The sequence below is a fragment of the Polypterus senegalus genome, chromosome 18 (genome assembly GCF_016835505.1).
Source record: "Polypterus senegalus isolate Bchr_013 chromosome 18, ASM1683550v1, whole genome shotgun sequence".
NCBI classification, from domain to species: domain Eukaryota; kingdom Metazoa; phylum Chordata; class Cladistia; order Polypteriformes; family Polypteridae; genus Polypterus; species Polypterus senegalus.
The window spans coordinates 1777712-1802451 of NC_053171.1; the positions used below are offsets into that span (position 1 = coordinate 1777712).

Genomic DNA, 24740 nt, shown 5'->3' on the forward strand with positions numbered 1-24740 from the left:
ATTATTATTAATTAATATTATAATTATTTTCAGGCTAAAACAAAGATTGGGAAGTAGTGGTGACACAAGAATCTGACAAACTCATAGTCTATTAACAGGTCGGAGTCGGGAAAACCAAAAATAATCAACAAAATGCAAAATACAAAACAATATGCAAAGTCAAATAAACAGACAAAAAGTCTGTAAAATATCAGTAGAATTCTTCCCTCTATCAATTTTATTCTTTGTTTTTTACAATGTATTCAGTTCTCAGATGACAAGATGCTATAGTACCTTAATGAAAAACAGTGTGGTCCTCAAAAGGACAAAATGGCAGATGAACCAAAGAAGAAAAGCAAAGAACAAATACAAAAGAACAGCCAAAAATACAAGCAAAGTCATTACCAGGAATTAAGAATGATTGTGAAAGCCCAATAAAAAATGAGTGCCAGTCAAGAATCCACAGTAAGTGAAAAAAACTACAAAGTTTAGAAGAAAAAATAAATCACAATCATTTGGAAATAAGCAAATGCTACATTTTTGGATGTTCATATTCCTGTGCCTCCATCTTATATAGGGGTGACAGATATATGAAAATAACATGTAATAACAGCCAGCATGTGTTAACGAGAGGAAAATCTTATCAAGGCAATCTTTTAGATTTTCTTGAACAGGTGACTGCAATAGTTGACAAAAGGAAGGCATACATCATAATTTATTTAAGAGTTTCTAAAAGCCTTTGACTCAATTCCACACCAAAGATTAATTCTGAAACTAGAAATTGTAGGCATCAGAGGTAACCTACAAAAATGTATCTCAAGTTGGTTAACTGGCAGAACACAAAGAGTGGAGATAACAGGAGAAGGAGGTCTTCAGTGGTGTCCCTCTGGGGGTCTGTCCTGGTACTGATACTTTTTCTGATTTACCGTAAAGACACTGATAATCTGGTAGAGTTAGTAAACTTGTGGAATTTGCAAAGGATACTGAAATTGGAGGAATGGCAGACATTGCGGAGGCAGCAAAATGAATTTGAAAGGACTTGAAGAAGCTACACATGGCCAAAAGGAACATCAATAATAGATACAAGATGGGAGTCCTACAGGGAGCAACCTTTCAGAAGGATTTAGGGGTTTATGTTGACACAAAACTTTCATCATCTAAGCCTATCTAAGTGACTTTAAAAACCAGTCCATGACAACCATCTGATATGTTGGGATGAGCCCCATTATAGAAACACTGTCAAAATTCATTCATTCATGGTGGTGACATTCAGAGGAGGTGTGTGGGGATAAACATAGCGGAGAAAAGTCTATTGCTTACACAACCTGCAACAACACTTCACAAACCATATGTGTCCTATTAACATTAAATCTAACTGGGAGTTCCTAGGTGACACAGCAAATGTTACATTGTAAAAATTGTTGAGGGGCGTTACGTTTAGACTATATAATGCACTACTTAGACTGCATCTCGAGTATTTTGTGCATTTCTGGTCACTACACTACAAGAAAGATATTGAAACCATTCAGACAAAAGCAGTTAAGCGAATCCCAAGACTTAAGGACATGTTGTACTCTGACAAAATAAGTTCAAAACTGTTTAGTCTTGAGCAGAAGAGCCTGCTCTGGGGCCTTGGTCCTGGTGTTCAAAATTCTCAAAAGGCATCAATAAAAAAGATCCAGCAGCATTCTTTCAACCTAACAGTGAATTTCATACTTGAGGACACCAATGGAGATTAAAGGGAGGTATATTTAGGACTGAAGGCAGGAAACACTTCTTTATACAAGGATTTGTTGGAATTTAGAACAATTGATTAAGTCATGAAGTCGAAGCAGAAAACTTGACAACCTCTGAGAAGTATCTAGAGATGATATTAGGACAACTTAGCTATTAGTTAAACAAATGGGCTTGATGGACTGAATGGTCTTCTTTCTTTTGTCAAATTTCTCATTTCCGATGTTCTTATATTCTAAATGCTTCATGTGATCTGCACTGGTCATAGTGGCCATAAACAATACAGCTGTGTTCACTGAAAAGAAGCAAAACATTACGGAAACATCAAACGAAAATAACATAGTGGTGTATCTAAGAATACAAAAATGAGGCTTCATCACAACATGTTAAAATGACTAAATTCTTAAGTCACAAAATGAAACAAGAGTGTTGCTCTTTCTTTCTTTCCTATTTTATGTTTTTGTGTGTGTGTGATGAGTGCCAGTTTTGTAACAAAAGTCTTTCCTTTATTTTTTTTCAAAGTGTTAGTCACCATTTTTTATAGGACTTCAGTGATGGCTTCACCCACGGTACTTGTGTGTGTCGGGTAACCATGATGACATCATTTACAAAACTGTGAAAAAAATCCAAAACAATAAGAAACAAAAATGATTAAAAAAAAAAATACTCCTGACAAATTTGGCTTCAAAAAATCATTAAGAGCTCACAGTATTGCCTTTGTGTCATTTCGGCCTCCATTCTTAGTGGGAGAATAAGAAACCTGAGCCCACATGAACACAAATCAGTTACCTGACCACTCTCTTTGTGACATTGTGATGAAGAAGGCATTTTGGATATTAAGAACAATGTAAAGTTGCCAGTTAAATAACACAACACACAACACACAAAAATATGCATAGTGACAAAATAAACTCAATCAACATACTCTAAAATTATAACCTTACTTATTTTGTGGCATGTTGACAGAAGTTCAGAATAAAATGTAATGTACATTCATTATATTTCAGCTGATCATTCAGATGTCACATATTCTGAACTACTGGACTTTTCCACAAGGAATAATAAAGGTGTGTGCCTTCATTTTATTTTATTTTTTTGTCTGAGGTGCTAATTTTCACCCACTTTACAGCTGTCTTTTTTGTTTCACAGGCAAACATCATACGGAGACCAGCCCTGCGTCAATCTACTCCGAGGTCCGAGTCTTTCCAGGTTCGTATCTACACTTCTAAGACTCATTGTGTCCCAGTCTGGTAGTACAGTATGTGTCAGTCAGATCAATAAGTGCGAAGAGTACATTTAATCCCAGTTAAGCAGTAAAGTGGTCTCCTTTTCTAATGTTGTCCCTTTATCTTGCCCTGTTAGAAACAAAAGGATATCGAGAGGTCTTTTTACTGAAGTTATTACCGAAATTCAAAGGAACGTGATTTTGTTTTCTGTATCCTCACTTGATGTTTTCTTGCTGTAATTATTATATACCATTCTGATTTCCACAGGTGGCCATCGTGAAAGTGATACCAGTGCCCTTTATGCTACAGTTCTTCCAAGACACAACAGGGTAATGGATTTTAGTAGATAGTTGATACTTTATTTGTCCTTAGGGGGAAATTCAAATTTGCTGCAGCTCAAAAATACCTGTATAAAAGAATAAGTGTCCGTGTGTCTGCCTAAGTGTCCATCCAGTTTCTGTGTCTCTATCATTTCAAGTCATGGCGCATTACATACATTTTTTGTAAAAAAATGCATTGTGTTTTTCACTCCAACAGATGGCATATCACAAATGTTTTCAGTAATAAAAGGCATTGCATCTGTCATTTCAATAGTTGGCATCACAAACATTAACACTGCTGTTATAAATCCAATAGCAAATGCTATCTAACAGAGACATGGGTATTGCATGGTGCACTGCAAACATTAATGCTGAAGTCTATGTTGATTACTTAGCAGAGCCAGTATATACAGTATATAGCAGAGCCAGTATATACAGTATACTGTACAAAAGGTTATGTGTCGGTGTATCTGTGTTGCCACCTGGTTGCTATGTGTATATCATTGTAACAGATGCATCACAAACATTTGTAGCAATAAAGTGCATTGCATTTGTCAATCCAACAGATGGCACATCACAAAGATTAACACTGCTTTTACAAATCCCATTCCAGTTGATGTACAACAGACATATATGCTTTGCATTTGTCATTCCTATAGATAGTGCATTACAAACATTTAAAGTAATGCATTTTATTATAGAGATGTTTATGACGTGCCATCTGTTGGAATGACAGATGTAATGAATTTTAATCCAATATGCATTAAAAAAGGGCATTGCAATAGATGGTGCACTGCAAATGTTAATGCTGAGATCTGCATTGATTACTTAGATTTAAACCCGTCATAGACATATAGCACAGTTAAGTCATTTTCCAACCCACTTATACTGTATATATAATATATATTCTGCTTAATAAAAGGATAAGTGTCTGTGTGTCTATCTGTGTCCGTCCAGTTGCTTTGTCTCTGCCATTCCAATAGATGGCGTATCCATACGTTTTAAGTAAATAAATCAATTTCATTTCAACTTAACATTGCTTTATTGAATCCCATCGTAAATAAAATATAACAGAGACACAGGTATTGCATGGTGCACAGCAAACTTTAATGCCGAGGTCTATGTTGATTATTTAGATTTCAACCTGTCTTAGATGGTTAGCACTGCTACTAAATATATTAAAGGACAAGTGTCTGTGTATCTGTGTTTCCATTGGGTTTCTCTGTCTCTGTCATTCCAAAAGATGGCGTATCACTACCATTTTGAGTAATAAAGTGCACTGCATTTGGCATTCCAGCAGACTGAGCATCATACATTTTAACACTGCTTTTATGAATCCCAATCCAAATAGCATGTACAGAGACATAAGTATTGCTTGCAAACGTCAACACTGAGGTTTACGTTCATTATTTAGATCTCGACTTGTCTTAGACATGTAGCACAGCTGGTATATATTTACTGAAATAAAAACAAACGCACCTCCCAAACACACATAAGAACCTCTGGCGCTGCTGCTGCTGCCAATAACAGGCTCGTAAATGGCAGTAAGATGGTCAGGCCTGTCCAGATTATACCACAGGTTTATATTAAAAGTAAGTAACATTTGAATATAGCAGCTCCAGCTTGTAGTGTCCACAAATGGAATATGACTAATAAACGCTTGCTCCCTTGTTTGAAGTCACCAGAATTCAGAATGATTCATCATCAACATATTGGTAACAGAGTGAATCATGTCTGTTGCAGAATTAGCAAGGATGATATTACTTATGTTCCTGGGCAGTGATGTGGCCAAATTCAGTCCACATTTAATTTTAATTGTACTCTGTTCCCATTTTCACTGTTGCTTATCCACATAAATGTTCAATCCTGCTCCTGCTTTTTCCAATCCATCGAATGGAACTACAGTGGAACCTCGGTTTACGAGTAACTTGGTTTACGAGTGTTTTGCAAGACGAGCAAAAATTTTTAATAAATTTTGACTTGATAAACGAGCGATGTCTTGCAATACGAGTAGTATGGATACACTTTGTCTGCTGAGCGTCATGTGATCACAACTGAGCTGATGGTGGTTGGTCTCTCTCTCTCTCCTTATCTTGCTCGCGTCTTTTTCTCTCGCTCATCGCCCGTCGTCTTTTTCTCTCTCTCCTTATCTTGCTCGCCGCTTGCTCATCGTGTCTTTTCTCTCTCTCTTATCGGTGCGTCTTTTTTTTCTCTCTCTCTCCTTATCGTGTCTTTTTCTCTCTCTCGCTCGCTCGCCCAGTGCCTCTTTTTCTCTCTCTCCTTATCTTGCTCGCTCCCTCATCGTCTTTTCTCTCTCTCCTTATTTCTCTCTCTCTTCTTATCTCGCTTCTCTCTATTTACAGCGCTTCTCTCTCTCTTCTTATCTTCTCTCTGTTTACTACAGCATTGTGACTGCGTGTGTGCTGTGAAGTGCGAGTCCTCATCTTGCTCCCCAAAACACAAAGCTGAGTCTCAGTACTAGACTCACACCAGCTGAATAAACACCAGTTTATTCAGTTTGAAACAGCAACAGCGCTGTTAATTATTGCAACGGGATCTTTATAATGTTCCTTGATCTTTTTGGATGCGCTTATACGGCGAACTGCTACAGCGCTGGGAGACTGCGATTGCTTTGGGACACTCTTCAGCGTGTCGTCCCGTTGGGTGGAATTCCACATGAGTTTAGAAACTCACACCAGCCATGATTCTTTTTAAAGGTAAATTGCAGGTTAATTTGTATTATGTATTTTACGTTATATTTTGTATTAATCCTTTTTATATGAATAGTTTTGGGTTGTGGAACGAATCATCTGAATTTCCATTATTTCTTATGGGGAAATTCGCTTTGATATACTGAGTGTTTTGGATTGCGAGCACATTTCCGGAACGAATTATGCTCGCAAACCGAGGTTCCACTGTATTCCAGAATTAAAATAACATCAGAAATAAGAGGCGTTTAGGCCAGCTCTCTGCAGTACCCAAAATGTCACAGGACCTGTACTCACTGTGACCCATCATGAGATGTAAACAGTACATACAACTCATATAAATGTAATCAAACACTTCTCGTTATATGGAGTCAGGTCAGGTTTGAATACTTTCCACCTTACTTTTATCCTCACACCTGATCATTGTCCTTTCCATCTTCAGTCGAGCTGCTCCACCAATAGGGTGTACAGAAATGCCTTAGACGGCAGTGATTTTAGTGCTACCAGGTGAATACAGGAATATTTACTATAAACCACTTTATGCTCTGCAGAGTCTCTTACATCTTCAGGTTTTACAGATGTAGGTAGCCAGCAGATCCTTTAGGAACGTCCTGTGACTGTGTCTCAAATTCACAGTTGAGGAGAGATGACACTTCATTCTGCGTTGACGGAAGAATCTCCTCAATTTAATTTACAAATCCATTCAAAAATTTATAGTAACAAGCCAGCGGCCACATCTTCACATTAGTAATTAATAACATTAAAACCATTCATAATTGTAAAATAATAAATATTAAAAATAGGGGGGAGAGGGAGAGACCTTCTGTAAAGATATTTTGTTATTCCCCATCTTGCATAGAGGCAGCCACCAAAAGCATGAAGGCTCCCAGTGCTTTGATTCTTGGTCTGTCACAGAGGTGGGCAATCCTGGTCCTGAATGGCCGCAGTCACAGCAGGCTTTTGTTAAAAGAAATGAATGTCTTAATTAGAAAACCAATTCGTGTGTTTTAAGTGTACATATTCATTAGAACACTCTAGACGAGAACAGGCCATTCAGCCCAACAAAGCTTGCCAATCCTATCCACTTGTTTCCTCCAAGAAAACATCAAGTCGAGTTTTGAAAGTCCCTAACGTCTTACTGTCTACCACACTACTTGGTAGCTTATTCCAAGTGTCTATCGTTCTTTGTGTAAAGAAAAACTTCCTAATGTTTGTGCGAAATTTACCCTTAACAAGTTTCATTAGATATTCTGTCAACCAAGCAGGCTAAGATAGACTAAAACCCATCAATTCACCAACATTTGTTTTCTTTTTATTTTCAAAATCTTTCATTAAAAGCAATGAAAGGCCATGTCACATTAGACGACTCCTCCTGTAATTTTCAGTCATTGCCTTCATGTACATAAACTTAGTGAGCTGGAGGCACATAATATGTAACATCTAACGCAAACTGTAGTGTATTAGGAATGTTTTTTTAACTTAGGGACAATTTTATATGACCTGGCCAGAGCAGTGCTAATGCATAATCATGAGGTTTTTCTGGCATGACTCTCCTGAACTGATCTGGCAGGTTCATTGCACTGCCATCTGCTTGGCGACTGAACAAACTAAGGATTTGGTCAAAATGTCATAACAATCGTTTAACACTTTAGTTTAGGTACAGCAAAAATGCATCTATTTCTCATTTAGTCTTATGTAACAAGACATTAACAGAGGCTTCTTTGGGACATTACAACACTTAGAAAACATCAGTAAAGTGTTTATTCATCTCTGCGATGTGACCTACTAACAAAACTTCACTTTGGAGTGGTCTGAGGTGGCTTAACTGAGACGCGTTGCTCTTGATCTTATATATCTTTTATATAAACGTCTACGCGTGGAAGTGTGTCTATCTGTCTGTCCCGCCCGGAAGTGAGAGGTGGAGTCAGGATAAGAGATCCACCTCCAAGGAAACAGAAAACTTGATTAGCCACTAATAACACAAGTGAGGCTAGCACGTCTGCAAAATATAAACTCCGAAGAAAGACAAAGTCGCTTAGCTGCTAGCATCGGCAAAATGGTATCCTTTTTACTTTTACCTTCCCACCACTAATGCACAAGCGAGGCGAGCATATCGGCAAAACAGATTCTCCTAGGAGAGGGACTCCCAGAGTAGTTCCTTTCAATTACAATGACATCTCTACATTTCATTTTTTTTTCTGACGATTTCAATAGTTTGTAGGACCCTGGGCTTTTTACAGCACGGGCTTACACAGCTAATTTATTATAAAACATGTGAATCCTTCATGTTAATAAGTAATTCTACCATCATGTAAATATGCCAGAGATGGGTAATCTATCTACTGATACTTTGCAACATTACATAACAGTAAATGCATAATAGACGCATTTTTGCAGTACCTAAACTAAAGTGTTACCAAAATTGTTGTTCATAAATATTTCTCTCCAGGGGTTTTTGGGGATATCTGTACAGTTAAATTGTTTTTGTTGTTGCCGGTTCCCTCCCACAGTCCAAAGACATGCAGGTTTGGTGGATTGGCGATCCTAAATTGTCCCTAGTGTGTGCTTGGTGTGTGTGTGTGTGTGAGTATGCGTGCCCTGTGGTGGTCTGGCGCCCTGCCCGGGGTTTATTTCCTGCCTTGCGCCCTGTGTTGGCTGGGATTGGCTCCAGCAGACCCCCGTGACACTGTAGTTAGGATATAGCGGGTTGGATAATGGATGGATGGATAGATGAATATACTTTTTAACCAATAAATCTAATTTTGAGGTTTATTTTTAGCTAGCTACTGTACAGATTTGTAGTGTCTGTTATTTTATTTATGGGCACTGCCATTTTTTAATGATTGCGTCAAACGTTGCTAAGATAATTAGTCCCATAATCATATGGGAGTGTGCAACACATGGCGTTATCTGTGCAAACCTATAAAGGTCAGCACAGGAATTCCTCGCTCAAAACATAAATGTAAATGTAAAAGTATAGTGTTTAGGTGGAAGATTGTTTCTGTTACAGCATTTCCGAATACATTTGTTTCTTTAAGCATTTCAGTCTTTAAATTTCGTGTGACATTCTTGGTTTGACGACAGATCGGTTTGACTTTTTTGATAATGACCCCTGCTAATAGTTTTGACGACATGGCAATGACACATAGAGAGGAAAGTGACACAAAGTGCATTTTTCAGTTATTCATTAAATATATTTACAAGCAACTAAATCAAAATCAGGCACAAAAAGTAGAAAATGAATAGACTCCTGTGTGCTAAAAGAAAGAACAGTAATATTTGTTTTTCTAGATCTTAAAGAAGGCAAACAGAATGTTAGGTTATATAGCACAATGCGTGGAGAACAAGTCCAAGGAGGTTCTGCTCAACATTTATAACACACTGGTGAGGCCTCATCTGGAGTCCTGTCTGAAGTTTTGGTTTCCAGGCTACAAAAGGACATAGCAGCACTAGAAAAGGTCCAGAGAAGAGCGACGAGGCTGATTCCAGGGCTACAGGGGTTGAGTTATGAGGATAGATTAAAAGAGCTGAGCCTTTACAGTTTAAGCAAAATAAGATTAAGAGGAGACCTGATTGAAATGTTTAAAATTATGAAGTGAATTAGTCCAGTGGATCGAGATGGCTATTTTAAAATGAGTTCATCAACACAGGGACACAGCTGGAAATTTGTTAAGGGTAAATTTCGTACAAACATTAGAAAGTTTTTCTTTACACAAAGAACGATGGACAATTGGAATAAGCAACCAAGTAGTGTGGTAAACAGTAAGACTTTAGGGACTTTCAAAACTCGACTTGAATTTTTTTTGAAGAAATAAGTAGATAGGATTGGCAAGCTCTGTTGGGCTGAATGGCCTGTTCTCGTCTAGAGCATTCTAATGTTCTAAAGACAAATAAAAGTCAGATTATTATTAATTTCCTGGAAGGCAGACAGCAAACTAGAGTGAGTCTTCTGATTAACCTCATTGGCATTAACTGCAAGTGTCTCTCAGGCTTGGAATTCTTTCAGGTTAAGCTGCATTGCTCACATGTACAGAGTTAAACCATACAGCACTTGGGACAGTATGCTACTGCCATCTAGTGGATAAAATAACATCATACTGCAAACCAATCACAAATACTTCTATGTGTTTTGCCACTCTATGGTAATTCATCGGTATTCATGAGTGGGGAGGAACCTTGAAACAATGTAAAGCCAATTTTAGAACAAACTGAATCTGGACTAACTAAATAGGACTTGGTTATCAGACGTTGACACGGATATGCATACGGCACTGCTTGATCAAACCGCCTTGATATGCCTGGTGAATTCAGTGAATTCTCCGGGTAGAAAAAGGGTAAAATGATTGTAATCAAGTGGAAGGACAAGATACATATTAGGCCCCTAATTGTTGTTCACAATGCAGCAACTGTCAATGTTTGTGTCATTGGAAAATGTTGAAGTCAGAATGCTTTGCACTGTGACAGCCTATAATAACCCAATAGGCAGCATCGATCGTTTGGATCAGGCACTGAAAATGGAATCTCTCTTGTGCAAGAATCAGCAAAAATATAAGAACATCTGCATTGAAACACGCATCATCTACTCCGATTGTGACGTCGGGTTGTGTGTTGGTGACTATTTCAAAACATAGCTCCATCGTTACAGCACTGGACACCAGACATACCTTCCCTCCTGTATTTATGTTGATGTTTTGGTGTTTATTTGTTTCTATTACACATAATAACATTAACATAACACAAATTGCACGTAATTGGCTCATTTTTCCAGGGGTTAAAGGAGTAGCTTTATCAACAATAACATTTACATTACATTAAGAAAGGAAGAAATCCAGCAGCCTTCATGACATTTCAGAACCAGAACTACTCAGCCCTGGTCTTGCAGGACCACTGTAATAGTCCCAGCTACTAATGGTCCTTTACCTCTGACTCTCTTTAATTTACCAGATGTAAGGACTCTGGCTTCACATGGGACTCCTGGAATATCAAGCTCATGATCTGCACCCTTATGCTTTCAAAGTCAAGATTTCATGACAGCGGCCTATCGCGACGGTGGAACAGGATGAATACTCTTGTATGCAAGTGACTGCAGCTACACAATTAACAATTAAATGGATGTGAATTTGTTTAAACATATTATTTGCACTTCATTGTAGAACCCAAAAGTCCAGTCTTATAAGTAAATTCAGCCTTTCTCCTACTTGCAATTGCTATCCATTTAAAAATGAATTCTTATATGCTTTGATTTATTTGTTTTTCAATGGCTATATTGTGTTTGTAAATCAGTGAAAACGCTTGCACCTGACTTCAGTATATATTGCTATTGTGTATAAAAATAAACTAAACAGACATGTTTTGAATTTTCATTAAATGTGTGTTTTGTCTTGGTAGAGCTCTATATTGCTCTACTTTCTCCTTTTGTATTCTTTATTGTGTAGCCCAGGGGTGCCCACACTTTTTCAGCTTGCAAGCTACTTTTAAAATAACCAGGTCGAAATGATCTATCTAAATTAAAAATGCTATATATATATATATTGAGTATACTTTATACATAAAATATATGTTGTTGTACCTTGCATAACTGAATAACCTTTATGGGACAATAACAATTCAATACATTTATGGCCACTACTCTAGTTGCATTTAATAATCGTCATGTGGGAAAAGGCTGACTCGCATAAGTAAGTAGAGCCAAATAATGCAGTCAAGGAGCTTTTGAATCAAGTAAAAAATGACGGCTGTCTGATTATCTGCGATTTTAGTTCCCTCTTCTTTCTCTTTCTCAGATCGCTTTTTGGAAGAAAGTCAGTTTCGTAGTTTTTATGATCAGTTCTAAAGTGCCTTTTCCACATTTTCACATGGAATAGCAATGATAGATTGACAGATCAGACAAACGCACTTCGATTGTGACATTGTGAGAGAAAAAAATCCTCTTCCAATTCCACATCCAGCCAATAACCTCCCCAAACATTTTTTTTTAAATCACTTCTTTAGTCGATATAAATTGGAAGGCTAACTAGAATACAGCCGGAGTTTTGCAGTAACTCGCGCGATGACCAGTGTGTTTGAAGAAAAGAGATCTCAGACTGCCGCCCTGTATGTCAATCAAATGGCAAATGCCATAGGGAGGATATATGATAGACTAACGTTTAAAATTTTTTTTTTGGAATGCAACGTGATCTACCTGCACTACCTTTGCAATCTACCGGTCGATCGATTGACGTAATGGGCACCCCTGGTGTAGCCTTTGTCAGAATGCCTCAAATCCCATAGATTTAGCACTGTTTATAAGGTATTGTACTTTATAACTTCTCCCCACCTTCCCTTCTACATTTATAACCTCGGGTAATTACACAGAGTAAAAGATAAGCAGGAGTCAAGTTAAACTTAAAATAATGTATTATTGATAATATTCATAAATAATAACAATAAGCAAAGTACAAGTAAATATTGGCAACCATACAACCTGATAAATGCTGATGTGTGGTTTCAGGCAGCACACTGACTTGTTAGTTACTTAAAATGTCTCTAGTTAAGTCCTCATTTGTGGTCTGCTTTCTTCAGAACAGGCCGCATGCCTGTCTCAATATGGCTGCTGAGTTGTGCTTCTCAGCGTGGTCTTCTTTTCAGTCCATGGTGTGTGAGATGCTCCTCCATCATGATGGTGTAAGGGCTCATTTATACTTCACGCTCAGAATGCGTACGCGCCCGCATCATGGCTGCTACGCGTTCCCAGTGTTCATTTCACGCGTCCTCTGAGCAGGTCCTCAGAAATTAACACGACGCGTGCGCGAGTTGCAGTACCAGCAAAAAGTCGGGGGGCGCAGTGTGGTAAAAGTCGGAACGTGACATCAGAGTCTCTGTTTACTATCTACATGTGACAGCAAGCCTCTATGGAGATCCTACGGGGATCGATGTGCGCATTTTGCTGTTTGACGAATGGTTCAAGTACAGCGCTATACATTATGTAGCCGATGTGAAGTTGCAAAAAAAAAAATAGACGGCACAAAAGATGGTATGTGAGACTTTTAAAATGTATCGTGTCATTTATATATGTCTTTTTTATGTTTTAATTTTTGCAACTTAACAACAGCAACATAATGTATAGCGTTGTATTTGAGCCACTGAGAAAAAAATAAAGGACACGGTGAAAACGTGTATTTTGTGATTAAAGTGGAAATTTCGGCTTTAATCTCGAAATGTCCACTTTAACCTCGTAGTTTACTTTATCATTAAAGCAGACGGTCGTAAGCGTCATCCCTGTTTTTAATCGCTACGAGCTTCTTGGACCTGACGGCAGGTAAAGTAAAACAATAAAAAATAGACGGCACAAAAGATGGTATGTGAGACTTTTAAAATATATCGTGTCATTACGATCGGGAATATGCGACGCTTGAATATAAAAGCACCACGAATGCATCTGTATGTCGGCATTTTGCTTCAGCAGCAGAAAGCAGCAATAGATCGCCAAACAGAACAAATTAAATGTATGATATTCCAACTCTCTGCACATTTAGAATCTTTAGATTTATACTTGATATCACTTTCATGATGAAATTCATTAAAATGTGCATGTTACATTTTACATATAATTTCGTTTAAATAATGAATACTGTTAATAAATACACACATGGGGGAATAATTACACACATGGGGGTGTCACGGTGGCGGAGCGATAGCACTGCTGTCTCGCAGGGAGTTATGTTGCTGGTATTTCCTGCTTGTATTCCAAAATGTGCTCCGGTTTCCTTCCAAAGATATGCAGATTTGGGGATTTGGTGCCGCTAAAATGACACTAGTGTATGTGTATGCTTGTATTCACCTTGCGATGAGCTGAGGCCTCGTCAAGGGACTGTTTCTCACTCGTGCCCAATGCTTCCTGGAATGGACACATACATCCCTGGATTTATGGATTTAATCAATAAACATCCTTTTCAGAGATATTGCGGTAAGGTGTTATCGGAATTTAGTAGGTGTTTTAGGCAATTCACAACACAGAGAAGCCGAACATGTTCTCACCGTGATAATATCTCACACTGCCACCTGGTGGATTCCTCCAGATTTACATAAAGTACGCGCGCAAGTATAAACACTACAACGCTTGCGTAGCAGGAGCGTCCGCTGCAGCATGCATCGCGTCGCATGAAGTATAACTCCGGCCTAAGAGAGAGGGAGTGGTAAAACAATTTGTTGTCTAAATCCTTACACCAATACAGCATTGTGCTACAGAATGACATCTGATTCAATCCAATCCCAAACAGCCATACTTCAGACCAGTGGGGGCACACAATACCTTTCCCAAAACTGTTTCTTGAGCTGATGCTTGCCAGCTAGGTACTTTGGCTTTCCTGTGAAGGTTGACCAAGAGAGTCCTGCAGAGAATCACTTGCCAAACTGGTCATAGGCACTTCTCCCGACCCTGTCATAAAATTCTTCACTCAGTCCTAAAGACTGCGGGTTCTTAAACATCAAGCCATTGCTGTTCTTATCAATGAATTAACACAAATATAAATTGATTTATCTGAGTCACAAATAAAGACACAACAAATTTATCAACTTACATACATAATTTCATACCGCAAAATGATGTTTTATTACATGCTTTTACTAAATGAGTTTTCTTTTATGTAACATGGTGATATGTTTTGCAATTGATTAGCATTTACTAAAGTATATCATCATCATCATCATCTTTGAATCACCCAGAAGAAAAAATAAAATGTAGTAAGTCATGGCATCAAGGGCTTGCTGAATCTTTATACTGGCAGCATGTCTCTCTGTAACATGCTTGTTGTGATTACCAGTCACAAACACAGCAAAAATGGTGTGAGGCTTCCAAAAAGCTCCACAAAAGGCAGGACAGAACATAACATTCACCAGCCTGCCCAGAAGAGTCCCACTTCACTGTGACCCATAGGGGCCAGTAGAGTTTTGTTTCATTATGATTCCTGGGTATGTATTTGTTATTTTATGAAACTCACCCACATAACTTCCTAGAATGCTTACAGTATTGATTAAAGAAACATTTGCTTTTATGAAGATCATATGATCTTCATTATTGGTTTCATTGTGCATTTAAATGCATAAGCCACTCTCAGCAGAAGGTTGACTCCTAAATACCCTCCCTTCCAGTAGCCAATTAGCAAGGTGAAGTGGACATACCCACCAATCCCTGCTCCAAGGAGATATCACATGATGAGTGCTTCACTTGCTAGTGTGACCTGCCGAGTAGCTGTATCTCATTGTTTTATGTAACTTTGGGACCAAGCAGTACATACAGCTGTGGTGACTCCATTAATGATAGGAGTGCAGTTGCTAGAGGAAGTCAAATTGGAGAATAAATTCAAAATCAGTGCTACAGAGTCTGAATTCCACTCACTTCTGTCATCATGATTTGCTGCTGGACACATGTTCAGTGTTGTGTGGTTAGATATGAATCGTAATAGTGGTTCAGTTTGCTTGGACGGAGACTCACGTTGGGTCTTTTAGTGGATCAAAATTGTGATATTCCTGCAAAAGAAGTCAGAGGTGAATGTAAAGGTGGGACACATTAGTTCAGTTATTATAGAGAACATAGTAATTGAAATTGTGATGTTTGTGCGCCACCAGAAACTGTGGAATATGTTGTGTCATAAGAACTGTGTAAAAGATGTTTAAGAGTGAGAGATATATTGAGAGTGGAGTAATGGAAGATGAGTTTGTGTGGTAGAAGTCATTCTTATCATATCCACCTCACACTCCAGCACAGTTGGAGGCCTTCCTCTGGTAGATGAGTCACCATAAATATAATGAAGAAGAAGGCCAGGCAGTTCAACATATTGGACTTTACACTTCTCTTTTAACATTGACTGCCACTGTGAAAATATGTAAATTTGTTCCTGACTCCAATGTAAATTCAGGGTGTATTTTTAATTTTGCTAAATTAGATTACATTTTGTTATGAAGCAAACATAGCAATAAAAATGTATTTCGTCTCCGAAAAGAATTTATTTGAGTTACGTCATGAAACAGAAAATTCTTTGTACACTCCAGCTGCACAATGACTTTGCCAGGTCTGACAATGTAAATCTTGCACTATTTGTTACAATTGAATGTTGCATTGTCCATTTGAACTTCGTCGTGATAAGGGCTAATCATTCAGAGATATTCAGATGGTTCTGGTTCTGCACATGTAAATTATTTTGTGAAAAATAAACGTTATCCAAAACGTAGCTAATAAAAAACAAACTTGTGGTAGCGCTACTTATGATAGACTACATCTCCCAGCAGCCCCGGCAGTATAACACTATTGGGCAGATTGGAAGATTTCAGTGGTTGCTGGGAAGAAGATTAATCAGACAGGCTCTTTAAAAAGGAACCAAAAAGATGGTGAGGGGATTGTGATTATCTGTCACTTTTGTTTCTACTCATCACACACGCTATTGGATTACAAACTACAACTAAATTGGATTACAATTTTGTCTGGATGTATGTACTGTCCTATGCCTACTTGTCGGAGTGAATTCATCTTGGTTGGCTTTGTCTTCGTTTGGTGAGTTCTCCCAATCACTTCCAGTCCTAAGGCTGCAACGGGAAACTGGTAGGACAAAACTTTACATTTCTTTCAGAGGGCCAGTCACAGGGATTCCATTTCTCACATTCATCATCATCTGCTCCTGCTGTACTGGACTGTGCTAGACTTTGTGGCTACTGTTAATTGTTTTTGGTTTTTTTAATGATTATCACCATTGTGGAACTGGAAAGAGCTTTTGTGTACATGTTCTTTGTAATATTGTTTTTTTTTAGTACTTGATTAATATATTCATTACTATTTGTTGGTTTATTGAGCTGCTTATAAGTGTCTCTGCGTTTGGGAGTGTACTTGACAGATCAAGGGTGGGTGTGTTTCTAGGGTTCATGTAATAAACTAAATAACTCACCGTCTTCAGTGTGAATTTTAGTATCCTCACAACCGCTACAAACTGAAAGTGAAACATTCTGTTCTGTGATGACACACTTTCATTCTTATTTCAGATGCTCCCTCTCCTCTAATTACATTTGTTATCCATAATTACTGTATGCTCATATTTGGCCCTGATTATGATTTACAAGAAAATCTCTCTATAGATTACCAATGAACGAGTTAATTTATATTTAGCAGTCAAAGTGTAGAAAGACAATATTTCTGTATAAACCTATAAAAATCTCATGCTGAAAAGAACAAGTAGCAATGTTTCTCTTTTAAAAGATAAATAAAAATATTATTTGGAGTTGTGAATGTGTTTTCCGAATCTTATGTCTTTATTGGCGCAACACCCTTGACAGTCACAGAAAAGGAATCATTTTTATATGAAACAGGCCATAATTAATCATCTCCTGATGATCTAATGCAGGGGTGGCCACACTTTTTCGGCTTACGAGCTACATTTAAAATGACCAGGTCGAAATGATCTACCTACATTACAAACTATATATATATATATATATATATATATATATATATATATATATATATACAGTATATATATATAAAACATTCGAAGTCTGAAGTCTGTATCAAAATCTGATTGTATGGGTGGTTACCTACCAGGTAACGTGTGTGGTTTTTCTGAAAGTCGTCAGACATCCGCCACGGGTGCCCGCTCAGTTGCGAGAAGCAGATCATAGAATGTTACATAGTTAACTGTCAAATAACGCAAAGAGTACGTGACATGTGTTTTGCCCTATTTTGGGCTCATCAGGCGTGCACACTCCACTGCACCCCTCATTGGGGATCGAACCTCGGACTTCAAACAAATGCACTTCGATTGTGACATTGTGAAAAAAAAATCCTCTTCCAATTCCACATCCAGCCCATACCCTCCACAAACTATTTCTTTTTAAAATCCCTTCTTTAGTCGATATAAATTGGAAGGCTAACTAGAACACAGCCAGGGTTTTGCAGTAGCTTACGCGTTTGATCGTGTGTGCGGGATGACCAGTTTGTTAGAAGAAAAGAGATCTCAGACTGGCCGCCTTGTATGCCAATGAAGTGGCAAATGCTATATGAAGGATATATGATAGACTAATGTTTAAAAAATTATTTTTTTAAATGCAACGCGATCTACCTGCACTACCTTTGCGATCTACCGGTCAATCGCGATCGCGTATTGGGAACCCCTGATCTAATGTGTCCAAAATGTAAACATTTAGAAAGTGAATGCTTCCAAGATACTCCTTTTACTTTACTGTTTCTATATTTCTTCTTGTTTTATTGTAGGAATGTTTTAAAGTGTAATGAGTGTGACTTACTAATTAAAAAAAGGTTACCAGAAAGATAAATTCTAATGTTAGTAAGTATAGGACACTAGACTATAAACTAGGGGGTGGGATTTTTTTTGCTTAGCTCCTTCACATGTAGCCCTGCATTTTGGACTTTCTTTTTCTACATTTTGTTTAAAATAAACAGGAACAGTTGAAGCAGGCTCTCGTCTCAGTTTCATTCACATGTTGAGATAGATATCTGAATCCTGTGGTCCAGGAGAACACACGTCCTCCGTAGGTCTGCAGATGGAGTGAAGTTTGTGCCAGAAACACTCAATCAGAATGATCAGCAGGACAATTAGCACCAGGCTTGATATTCCATATCGAATCCCATTCACTGTAGTATAACTCACTGAAATTATAGAGAAAGAAGAGTCAGTAATTTTCAATTAGCAGAACAAACCTTGAGAAAGCATTATCCTGTACTGGAAAAAGAAGATCAGGCAATGAAAGGAAAGATGGATGGCCAGCAGACTGTAAATTAAGTAATCATCTTTTAAAAATACAAGTTGACCCTTACATTCCCTTTGAAGAAAACTGCTAAAATATTTACTGTTGTAGACCAAGCCTTCCATTAAAGTAATAAACCACCCAAAAAATGATAATTTTTTTATGTTACTTTTTCTGTTTTGATTGTAGCAATAGTAAAGAAAAATGATCAATCTCATGTTTTTGTAGAGAACAGAGATAACAAAATTCCTGATGGAATATGCATCAATGGTAACCAACACTGAACAACAGAAAACCATGCCAATCATCTGTTTAAGTAGCAAGTCCTATAATCAATATGACACAGATCCAGTTGCATATTCACAAAGTCCCAAACATATATATTTGTTGCTGAAATATTGTTAAATAAACCATTTCTGGAAAAATCCTCTCATGAATGAAAGGACAATGCAACGAATTGAGAATGAATTTTTGAGCTGAACTGAAGTCCTTCATGACCCCTTGTTCATTTTTCAGAAGTCCTTCCAAATAACAGCTCATTCACTGGTTACCATCCACGACACATGGTATCAGTATTACAGATATATTGTAACAGTTAAAGAAAGGCATGTGAAAACATTATCAGGAAGAAAATTCCTCTTGTATTTATGCATATCTGAGGTGTTTCAAGAAACTGAAGGTCAATTTGTCCACAGTTTCACAAACAGTCAATAAAAACCCTGATGTACAGTAATGCACTTAGTTATGACTGACCATGTTAAGGCTTTTCTTTCTTATGGCTGAGGGCCATAGGAGTCACCAAAACCATCCACAGTAATACATCTTTTGCTATTATTATTGCTATTTCACAGGGTCTCATATGTCTTCTGACACTTGGAGGGCTCTTTAAGGTTTGGTTTGATCAATGCTGCTCCACGTAGCTAATTCTTTTGCATCTAGCCCATACCACTTTCCCTTATACTAGTGTTTCTCAACATTTATGGCCTCACAACCCAGTTTTGCCTTTTTACTTTCAAAGATGACCCACTAGCAGCAATTGCAAACAGTCTCCTTAGTTAAATGAGCATCAGCGGAGGTTTCCCTCTGGTTAAAACAATCTCACTTAGAAATGCCGAAACATCATACACCTCTGCCAATCACTTAGAAGGCCCATTGTGGCCCATTTGTGAACCAGTGACGACAACCAGCAACCTACTGGCGGCCACCCAGGTCACAACCCAAAGGCTGAGAAACACTGGCTTAGGCGACCCACTTGTGAACCGACGATAGCTACCTCCAGCCCACCAGTGGCATGACCAGTGGTTGAAAAACAGTGCCTTACACAGAGACTGGAAGATCGGTTTGTACTACTCTGTACCAGCAGTTGAAAATGGATAACAGGGATCCCCACCAGACCCAAACAGCTTCAATAGCAACGACCTGCATTCCTTGTGACTGACATACAGCTAATTTGATAATTAGAAAAATGGCCGGTTCCAAATGGAGACATAAGTCAAAGCATGACAGTACTCAATTTGTGACCAATGTCTTAAAATCCGGCATATCTGCTGGTGAGGTTCACCCACTTCTCCAGCACGTAAAAGCACTTACCTCTTCACCTTCCACCTCTCTTTTTACTCTTTCAATACCCTTGCCTTTCTTCATCTGATCATCTTGAGGTCACTTTTAGGCAAGCACTGAAATCACTTCAGTAGTTGGGACAAACGTCTGTCTCCTCTTTGGCCACCACACTACAACTCCTTTCAGCAGCTGTTTGTGCCCCTGCACCCCTGAGTCTTGCAATAGTCTACAAAGTTCATATAGTATCTAAAATGCATGTCTTCTAGTGCTTGTGCTCTTTTTGAAGACAGATAGCCCCTTATTTTCTCTTCTGAGATCTTATGTCCTCTTGAAGCCAGAAATTACTATCACATCTGACATTTCTTCATTGTCCTTACTCAATTTTATTCAGCAAGGTTCAGGCAAGCCTGATAACAGTATCTCCATCTTCTAGCATCCTGGAATGATACATTCTGCTTCTTCCCAGATGTTACTTGTCCTTCTCTATCAGGCTGGTACCCTGCTTAATGCCCCTACAAGGGACTCAGCATAAACAAGACATTCTCTAGGAAAGTCCCAGCCATGACAACACTTGTATTGCAAGCACCAGACAGAACTGTCCTATCTGCAACGTTCTGCCTGTCATATCATATGCTGCAATGCTTGTTTTTGAAAATTACCATTTTTGTTAACTTTCCCAATGGGCCACTGTTAGATGATTTATTAAGAACCAAATCCATTCATAATTTTCCTGAAACTTTAACCACGAACAAATGACTACAGAGAGTAGTATCTTCAATTCAGAAGCTCAATTTTAACTTTAATCATGAACATTAGAAACAACCTTGGACAGGAAGGTAGTCTGTATGCTGTTTTATCTCGATTAAATCAATAATATGTTTCCACCCTCTCAAACGTATGCAGTTTTTAATGTCTGGAAAACATCTGGGATTAAATCACTTAGAGATCTGTACATAGACAATGTCTTTACATCCTATGAACAATTACACTCTAAATTTAACTTTCCAGCAACACATTTCTTTCACTACCTTCAAATTTGACACTTTGTTAAACAGAACCTGCCCAATTCCCTCACCTCCCACCAACCTTTATTCCAGAAGAAATATCGATCAGTCTCGAGAACTCTGACAGCATTTCTGTAATTTATAAAAACTTTCTACAGTCTCTCCCTTTCAAAGATCCCAGAGTACAGTGGGAAAAGGATCTCTCACTCAACATCCCAGAAAAGGAGTTGAAGGCCAGCAATGCACAGAATTCATTCAAGCTCCATATGCACAAAGCATACAATCATTCAACTTGAAATTATATATCGAGCACATCTGTCTCGTTTAAAATTGTCCAAAGTGTTTCCAGGGCGAGATCCAACCAGCAAACGTTGCAATCAAGTTCCAGCCTCATTTGGGGCCACAATGTTCTGGATGTGCACCAAATTAACATCATTTTGGACCAAAATCTTTAAATGCCTCTCAGACAGCCTTGGAGTCACAATCCATCCTAACCCACTAACAGCTGTGTTTGGTGGCCTCACAGAGAGGCTTAAAGTGGAGATGGACAAACAAATTGTAATTGCCTTTTCTACGCTATTGGCACGTAGACTTATCTTGCTCAACTGAAAAAATTCTAACTCTCCTCTTTTAAGTCAGTGGGTAACTGATGTTATATATTATCTGAGAAAAAATCAATAGAGGATCTGTACAAAACTTTTTCAAAACCTGTGAGGATCTGATCAATAACATTTTAAAATAAGCATTTAAATTGAGGAAACAGATTCTCTTCCCTTTTTTATTGTATTTATTTATTTATTTATTTATGTACTTATCTTTCCTACTATTAAAGTTTTACTCTGTTAGCCTAGCTCAGTTTCTCATGGGTGGGGGTTGATTTGTTTTCGAACCTAATTTAGTAAAACTTGACTTGCTTGTATGGAATGTTATTTAATTTTAATAAATTCAATAATATGCACTCATTTTCAATTAAAAATTTTTTTTTAATCGTTTTCTTGAAATATTTTCCCTCACATCGTCTATATATTTTTTAATCAGTTTCATCTGTTATTTTGTGTTTATGACTGTTATTTATATTTTTGTGATCGAGACGTCAGCCAGCTGCCATTTTGGTGAGGTCATGTTTCAGTTTGGTGGCCATCTTTGTTGTGGCTTGATCGACTGTTTTTGGTCATATGACCCCACACTTGTGACTGCTGACATCATCACTACCAGCATATATAAAGATGGCAGCTTAGCCTCTGGTTATTCTACTTTTTGGGGTTTTTAACAAGCAAATCTTTCCTTTGTTTATGTGTATTTTTTTTTTTTTTTTTATATAAATGTTTTTAGTTTTGTTTAGGATTTTATCCTTAGTTAGTTTCATGGCAGGATTATGTTTAGGTCTTTGATGTTGAGTCTTTCTTTACCCACAAAAATCTTGTTTGTTGATCTTGTTAACTTTACTGGATAAATGAAAGAAAAGTTTCTGCATTTAGAACAGGGACACAAGTAAAAATCAATTGAACTAAATAGGGTAGACTAAAATAAGCTGGAGATTATCAAATGTAAGAATTATATGAGAGATGTCAAAAAGCTTGGAAATTCACAAATAATTACAAAAGTGTAGTTTGAAAAAACTGGGGAGGTCTTTCAAATGCCAAGGCAAGTCCTTTATCGGCTGCTTTCCCTTAAATTGCATTAGGGATGAGTCTAGTGCTGCAGCAGCAGTAAGTGGTCCAGTCCCACCACTTGCCATACACACTACAAGTAATAATAGTACCTTCAGGAGGCATTCAGACCCCTTTGCTTTTTTTCCACATATTGTTATATTGCTGCCTTTTGATAAAGATTTTTTGAATGAATTTTTCCCTCCTCAAACATCACTCAATAACAAAGCATAAACAGCATTTCAAGAATGTATGCACATTTTTTTTAAATATGAAATATTGACTTAAATATTAAGATTAGTTGCTATGACACGTGAAATTTGATGCAGGTCCATCCCATTCTGTCAATCACCTTGTTGGGATTCTACCTATGGTCAATAAGAATTAAGTGTTCATGATTAGGTAAGCCGCATACCTGTCTATAGAAAGTTCCACAGTTGAGCAAAAACCAAAATCATTTCTCGCAGAGCTTAGAGACCAGATTGTGTCAAGGCACAGATCTGGGGAAGGCTACAAAAAATTGCTGCTGCATTGAACGTTCCCAAGAGCACAGTGGCCTTCAGAATTCTTAAATGTAAGAACAATCATGACATCTCCTAGAGCAGGCCACCTACCCAAACTGAGTAACTAGGGGAAATGGGTCTTCGATAAGAGAGGTGATCAAGAACCTAATAGTTCCTCTGGCAGAGCTCCAAAAAACCTTTGTGAAGATGAAATAACTGCCCAGAAGGACAACCAAGTGCTGCAACACCTCACTAATCTGGGTTTTATTGTAGAGTGGTGAGACAACACAAACTTGTTTTGGGTTTGAACCTAAAGGACTCTGGTACTATGAGAAAGAAGATTCTCTGGTCTGATGAAACAAAGACCGTACTGTTTGGTCTCAATTCTAAGAGTCACATTTGTTGAAAACCAGGCACTGCTAATCAATACCATTCCTGTGATGAAACATAGTGTTGGCAGCATCATGTTTGTTTCAGTGGCAGGGACTGGAAGACTAAACAGGGTCGAGAAAAAGCTGGACCGAGCCGAGTATAGAGATATCCATAAAGAAAATCTGCTACAGACCACTCCGGACCTCCGAGTGGGCCAAAGGTTTACCTTAAGACAGGACACTAATCAAAGGCAACACCCAAGAAGCTTGGGGTTAACTCTTTGAATGTCCTTCAAAGCCCAGACTTGAACCCAATCGACCGTCTGCTGACAGAGCTTGAGCTGCACAGAAAAAATGGTAGAAAATCCCCAATTCCAGGTTTGAGAAGCTTGTTGCATTAAAGCCAAGAAAACTCCAGGCTGGAACTGCCGCCAAAGGAGCTTCAACAAAGTACTGAGTAAAGGGTCTAAATACTTGTGACAATGAGAAATTGCAAACGTTCTTAAAATCTTTTTTTTTTTTTTTTTTATTTGTCATTTTGTGGAACTGAGAGTTACTTGATGAGCGGAAAAATAAATTTAAATTTAGCATAAGGCTACAACATAACAATGTGATTAAAAACCGAAGGTGGCTGAATGTAGTCTAAATGCTCTAACTTAAAGTGCAAGACACCAAAAGACTAACATTACTAATACACACTAAGTTACTAATAGATAGAAAATGAATTAAAAGCAACAAAATACTATAAAAAAAAAACACAGCCAAGGAAAGAACCTTGGCTAAACCATAACCATCTGTCTAAACCCAAATGAAAGCACAAATTGTGGTCCAACAATCAAGCAAAAGTCCTAATGCTAAATATTTGAGAAAGCACCTATTAGTTTTCTCTCTGCTACCAACATTCGAGAAAAATAAAGAACTAGAGAAAGGATAGCAGGTGTATTATCGTAGTATTTC

The 24740-nt window shown here is 37.9% G+C and overlaps 1 protein-coding gene across 2 annotated transcripts in view; it reads left to right on the plus strand.

Moving 5' to 3' along the window:
- Window positions 1-11320, plus strand: part of LOC120518865 (Fc receptor-like protein 5) — a 35988-nt gene extending 24668 nt beyond the window's left edge. Inside the window, exons 9-12 of one of the 2 annotated variants that reach the window (XM_039741867.1) lie at window positions 2721-2780; window positions 2863-2906; window positions 3207-3268; window positions 10912-11320. In XM_039741867.1, coding sequence (XP_039597801.1) covers window positions 2721-2780; window positions 2863-2906; window positions 3207-3268; window positions 10912-11050 — 305 coding nt within the window. In that variant the 3' untranslated portion in view covers window positions 11051-11320. Of the gene's footprint in view, window positions 1-2720; window positions 2781-2862; window positions 2923-3206; window positions 3269-10911 lie in introns of both variants that reach the window. The other variant, XM_039741868.1, reaches the window with a different exon arrangement.
- Window positions 11321-24740: the final 13420 nt, after the last annotated feature.